Source organism: Solanum pennellii, chromosome 12, assembly GCF_001406875.1.
Source record: "Solanum pennellii chromosome 12, SPENNV200".
NCBI classification, from domain to species: domain Eukaryota; kingdom Viridiplantae; phylum Streptophyta; class Magnoliopsida; order Solanales; family Solanaceae; genus Solanum; species Solanum pennellii.
Genome location: NC_028648.1, coordinates 60,657,898 through 60,664,402, shown reverse-complemented (window position 1 = coordinate 60,664,402; position 6,505 = coordinate 60,657,898). Strand labels below are relative to the sequence as shown.

The window sequence follows — 6,505 nt, the reverse complement described above, 5'->3', positions numbered from 1 at the left end:
GGGGGGTGGGGGGTGGGGGGGAAATAAGAAATATGCATCATTTGTTATAGGGTATATATGCACCACTTTTATAGCAAGAGGTATATACACTCTAAATCTCACAGTTGAGGGATATATTTGCCCCTTATTCTACATATTTAGTATTGTATTGTTTTTTCTTTTGTTTGGGTCGGGAATTGGGGGAGGAGGGCATTTGCACTTGAGAGGAAGGACATTTTTCCTCTCATATAATCTCATCTCGAACCCTGGAGGTTTAGAGGAACCATTTAAAAGGTTTAGAAGCAATATAGAAGAGGCAATGGATTGGAAGTGTAGGAATCCTTGTAACTGTTAATCCCATAATCCCAGAGGCTGAAGGACTAAATTTGTTTCTCAATCTAAAAAAGGTTAATGGAGGTATGCATAAGCCTATAATCTAAAAAGTAATGGTTGTTGATGCCTGAACAACATGTCACAGCCAGCAAAACCGAATATTATTAACATGTCATAGCCAACAAAAACCGCCTTTTCTTTTCATTGTCAAGAATAAAATGCACACACATAATTAGAACATAAAATGGGCTTAGTAATTTGACCTGATGATGTCGTTTTAAAGAAGAAAGATATTTCCCGGCTAGCAGACTGAGGTGAGTCAGAACCATGAACACAATTCTCCTGTAAGTTCAGCCCACATATGGCTCTGACACTGTATGTATAAAGACACAGGTGAAAAAACATGTCTTGTTCAGAATTAACAAAAGCCTAAAAATAATTTTCAATGTAAAAGGACAACTTGGGCTGACAATTTCTTTAACTATGTGCTATGTATGGAGCCTAAGGCACTACCAACAACTTTAACATCGTCAATCATTGAGGTAGTCGAGAACCAAACTTGCAAATGCTCATGACAAAGAAAGCGAGAAGATGCTAGCTGTTCTAGATATAATGTTAATCATATCTGGCACGAGAAGAGTCACATAATTTGAAAGAATATCAGTAAAAATAATGTATTATTTCCACGAAGGAGACAACTTCTTTGGGAAAGTAACCTCATACTAAGGGAAATCAAAGATACACATATTTCACTATGTTTCTTTTTTAACAAGCAAATCTTTGAGAAAGCATTTTTTTAATTTAATAACCATGGTGTTGGGGCCAGCTTGCGGCTTTCTCGCACCTCGACTAATTCTACAGGATACTTGCCACCCCCAAAGCAACAAGTGTCGTAACTCTGTCCACCAAGTCTACAACAAAAGGAAAAAAATCACCTAGTGTTTTTTTCTTTATCAGGATTTGAATTTGAGACCTCATGATTCTCAACCTACTTCATTGCCACTAGGTCACATGAGTTAAATTGAGGTAGTAACCCTTTTTTGCAAGGAAGGAAAACTTATCTATGGCTATCTATTAGTTTTCTAATATTCTAACTATATTGCCCATGCAATAGTAATAGACGTAAAAATAGAAAAGAAAAGGAAGAGAGGAGGTCTAAACCTGTGAGGATGAGTAACCTTTGCCTTGAGTGGGTCTGTGGGACCAATTAATGCACGCCAATCAGCTATGGCATTCCCTTTCTCCAGAACCATTATCAACACTGGACCACTGCCGATAAATGGTTAACGAAGGAAAAAAGGAGTAGTAAATGGATGAGAAGGGAGAAGGAGCAGCTGTTAAAAATTCTCACGAGAAATCCGTCTATGAAACTATTCTAATTCAACATAATAGCATATATCCGATTGACAGATCTTTCACTAATTACATGGACAAAAGACCTTTTTTTTCCTCAATAAACAAGGTACTTTATTTGAAATGGATGAAAAGGCAGCAATCAGGTATATTATACTAAATCTTTAAACCACTCAAAAAATTCGTACAACTTTCTAAAGTATGTACTTTTCGATGAAGAGTTTTCTATATCATTCATACAAAATTTATATCTCTATAAAGGTTTCTATATCATTTAGAGAACTTATTTTTGTTTCTTTCGATTGAAGAAAATATATCTTTTACGAACCTTTGTTCCATTCAATTGTGTCTCAAGTATAAGATTACACAACCAAGATACTTGGACTTCCTTTTGATTTAAAACACTTCAACAATGATACACATTCCAAAACCATCCCACTCCAAAAGGCACATAAAACATGCTCAACCATATGAAAAAGGAGGAAATTCACATACTTCTTCATCCTTTCTCACACAAAACACCCCATACAGAGTTTTCCCTATCTTTGCAAATTATCCAGGTGATTTTGCAATACTAATCATTCACAACACAGATAGCTGCCTTACAGGTGCTTTTGTCTAGCAAATGCCTCGATGGAAGTAACATCCTTCATCACCACTGACTGAACAGGGAGTAGAAAACACTAAAGCTCCCATTTTTCTGTCAACAAACAAACAAGGGTTTTTGCTTCCTGTCCGTCTGTCCCATCTTTCCAAAACCATACAACCTATGCCACCTTCCAATCGTTCTGATCGCTGGAGAACCTCAAGTCTCACTTGTTTGGAATATTAATTAAAAGGTTCTTTCGTATTTGTTCGGAATTGACTAATTATATTCTTTATATGATTTTTTCTTGGGTTCTATCGCTACTGTCTTGGGGAAATGATCATTAATGATAACAAGGATTCAAGTGAAGTTAAATACTTGAGTTTGTGTTATTCTAATCCGTAAAATTCAATCTATCCTTTACTCTTTCTAACTGATTTCCTCATATTTGTTGCGTTCTGCTGAGTCGTGTGATATGAAGTGGTATCAGAGAGTTATCACTCAATATACTACTTCCTGTTGTCCTGTTAAAAAAGCAAATATAATAGCTCCAATCTAGAGGCAGATGCAACAGTCATGTTAGGCTGCAATGCCTTTTGGTTATGTAACAACTAACAACCATCATCAAATATCGTCCATTTTCAAAAGGAAATGATTCATTTTCTTTACAAATACTTAGCTTAACCGTATAAATGTTCTCAACAACCACTTGATACCAAATTAAACTAGCTTACACCCTATACTATTACCTGCAGTTTTTACTTCCCTCAAAACGGAATGGGGATCACTAGAAAATTCAGAATCAAATACCATCTCTAGACAGGAAACGTTTACCTGGTCATGTATTCAACAAGGCTTGGAAAGAAGCTCCTTGAAGAGTGCTCAGCATAAAAGCTTTTCACACGATCCTCATCAAGCTGAATGAGCGATTCCTCTGTGATTTTGAATCCATGATTGAGAATTGTCTCCTTAACGGAATTTGTATGGTTTCCAGAAACACCATCTGGCTTTATTATAGCCAATGTCCTTTCTGTTTCTGTAGAAGAGTCTGCCGAACATCTACAACATTAGAACATTGACAAAAGAGAAGCACAGAATGTGAGTATTATAGCTGACTCCGATTGAATAAAGTCGAATGGCTATAGAGAACTAAAGTCCGACCAACTCACGAGAAATGAGTTAGATATCTTACACACTCAAGTAACAGTTATTATCTCAGAAAGTCACCTCTCTTCTCGATTCCAATTTTCTTTAGAAAGAAAGTGACTTTCTAAATAATAACTATTAGCTGAGTGACCATATAAGAAATCTAAGTCGAGTACACATGTAGACATTGAAATTTTGTGGACAAGCCCAACCATATTAGGGTTATTGAAGGTCGGCTACTCTACCCTAAACTCTAGTTCACGCTTATATAAACGGTAGTATCTCGAATATCCCATAAACTCTTGGTCATTCACAATGTTTAGCTGACTGCAGTTATTTTCCAGACTTGAGAAAATTTATTGCAAACAACACAATAATAGGGACAAATAACCACAATAATAATTGTATAAAAGGCAAGAATATGGCCTTGATCTTCAAAATCACCACAATAATTGTACTAATACTACAATCCTGAACTTGTTTTGGGAATTAATTGTATCTATTCATTTTCAGTACCAAAAATGGTTTGTGCAGATAATAAAAAAGACATAATAACAGAAGTAAGCAAGTGAAACTCACCTGTTAGGAAGAGAGAGAATGGACAGCAGGAAGAAGGGAAGCAACATTCTTATGAAGAATTGAAGAAACTGAAAAAGATTACAAAACATTGCAACAAATTTACCAAATTGATATAAGAATTTCAGAAGCAATTAATGGAATCTGATATTTGGGGGAGAAGATGCTCATTCGGACTAGCCACTTGGACTAAGGGGCGAAAATCCTTGGACCCATAGTTGCCATTTTTAAAAAAAAAAAGTAACATGAGTTTTAATTAGGGCAATTATCGGTTCGATTCGATTTTGGACTTAATTGATTTGATTTATTTATTATTAATTTGTAAACATGATAAATCGTTAGAGAACCCTTTGACTTATTGATCGCTGTCAGTTCGATTATCAATTTAACAGTTAAGATTTGACCAAAATCACTTAATTGGAAACAAGGTGACGAACTAAATGAACAACGCACGTAATTTGACATATTGCATTTTGCTAATAAGTAAAAATCGATAAATTATAAAATAATCGAGAGTTGGGACTACTTGAAATGAAATTATGAGACCACAACCTAAGTCGATCAACAATTTTATATATCAAATAGTATAAATATAGAATAATTGAGAGTTTGAAATAACTAGAAGATGCATATGAAGGAGATGTGGATGTTAAGGTGGATGTGAAGTCATACTAGGAGCGATAAGAGAAGAAATGAAGATATCTGGAATAATATAGGAGTAACTTTTCTGGTGGACAAAATGATGAAAGCGAGACTGAGATGATTTGAACATGTGGAGAGCGGATGCATAGAAGCACCTGTAAGGAGTTGCAGAAGGTTGGTTATAGAGTGTACGAATAGAGGTAAATGTAGGTCAAAGAAGTATTTAGGAAAGGTGATAAAGACATGATATGATGCAACTTTAGGTCACAGAGGATATAATTAACCCTAGATAATTAAAAGGGTGTGGTGAGCATGTATTAGGATAGAAAGTTGGATGGTAGCGTGGTATATTGTCTTGCTTGATTGCGATGGTAAGTTGTATTATTGTAGTTTTCTCATTGTTTATTATGTTTCCTTATAATTTATCCTAATATTATGTTGTTTCAATTATCACATGATTTTATTGTTTTGGCTGACTTTTGCACTTTTTTCTTGTTATTTGTTATATTCTCTTCATTGACTCCTTCATCTTTATATTGAAATTTATTGCACTTGAATCGATGATCTTTCGCGCACAGAATGTCTACTTCTACGAGATAATGATAAGGTCTGTGTACATTATATTATTTTTAGATTTTACTTGTGAGATTTCACATGCTCTGTTATTGTATCGAAATCACTAAATGAATAACCTATTATCAAGATTTTCTTTTGTTTGCTTCCTTCTTCTTTTCAAATTCATCTTAATTATGTTGAACATTTTTATTATAAAATAATTATACAAGCTTATAAGTATTTTAATAATTTTAAAAATATATATGTATAAATCATATTTTTTTAAAGTTAAATATTTCTCCCTAATAATGGCCAAACGCATGAAAAATGATTTGCCAACAATATTTAAAAATTTTTGATCAAAGGCCAGCTGAATATCTTTTAAATGAGTGTGAAAAAATTATTTACACTAACTTTATACACAATCGAAATTAAATTGATCCTTAATTTTTACACACCATCTTTTTTGCCTTTTAACTTATTAAATTGATCACTTTAATATAGGGATATTAAATAGACGGATTGAGTTGTAATTAGTAAAATTAAAATAAATTAAAATAAAAATGAATTAACATAAACAAATAAAATGTTAACCCAAATTCGAATCCTCTTATTAATCCCTACCCGCCCCAACTAGAAACCTATATCTAAAGAGGCAAAACTCAAATACCAGGTTCAGTTTCACTTACAAAATTATACTACTTAGCCAAACTTTTAAAATTCATTTATTTTTGAAAAATTATTATTCTTTTCAAATGTATTTTCGTGAGAAATAATTTATGTTTGATCAATAAATTTAAAAGCACTTTTGAGCGGTAAGAACCAAGGAGCATCTAAGCAATCTTTTTTTAAAATGTTTTTAAATGTATTTTAAGTGTTTTGAGGAAAAACTGATTTTAAATTTTATATTTTTTTTAATCAAAAAAGCGCTTATGTTATTCGTGTAAAATAATTATTTTCTCCAAATAAACTTGGTCAAATACCTAATTATTTAAAAGTACTATTTATAAAAATGATTTACTCTTGACTAATAAATTCAGAATGTGAGTTAGATTCAAAATCTTATTTTACAAAATTTGGACTCTGTTATACAAGTTGAAAACATATATCTGCAAAAACGATCTATTTAATATAAAAAATTATAAAATATCAATAATTATACCATAAAAATAATATAGCTAACGACATGTTTATAATATATTCCAACAAATAATACGTGCCAACAGTAATATAAGATATGTTAGATACTAAATAATTTTATAATGTGGCAGCCCAACTAACAAACAAATCAGGAGATTTGATTATAGTAGTTATAAAATAAATTTATTTTAAACA

At 32.6% G+C, this 6,505-nt stretch overlaps 1 protein-coding gene across 1 annotated transcript in view; it reads right to left on the bottom strand.

The window, feature by feature from the left end:
- LOC107005577 (probable nucleoside diphosphate kinase 5) overlaps positions 1–4,193 on the bottom strand; it is a 5,684-nt gene extending 1,491 nt beyond the window's left edge. The window contains exons 1-4 of the mRNA XM_015204215.2: positions 3,977–4,193; positions 3,086–3,310; positions 1,474–1,581; positions 576–685 (exon numbers count right to left, since the gene is read on the bottom strand). Coding sequence (XP_015059701.1) covers positions 576–685; positions 1,474–1,581; positions 3,086–3,310; positions 3,977–4,065 — 532 coding nt within the window. The 5' untranslated portion in view covers positions 4,066–4,193. The remainder of the gene's footprint in view (positions 1–575; positions 686–1,473; positions 1,582–3,085; positions 3,311–3,976) is intronic.
- Positions 4,194–6,505: the final 2,312 nt, after the last annotated feature.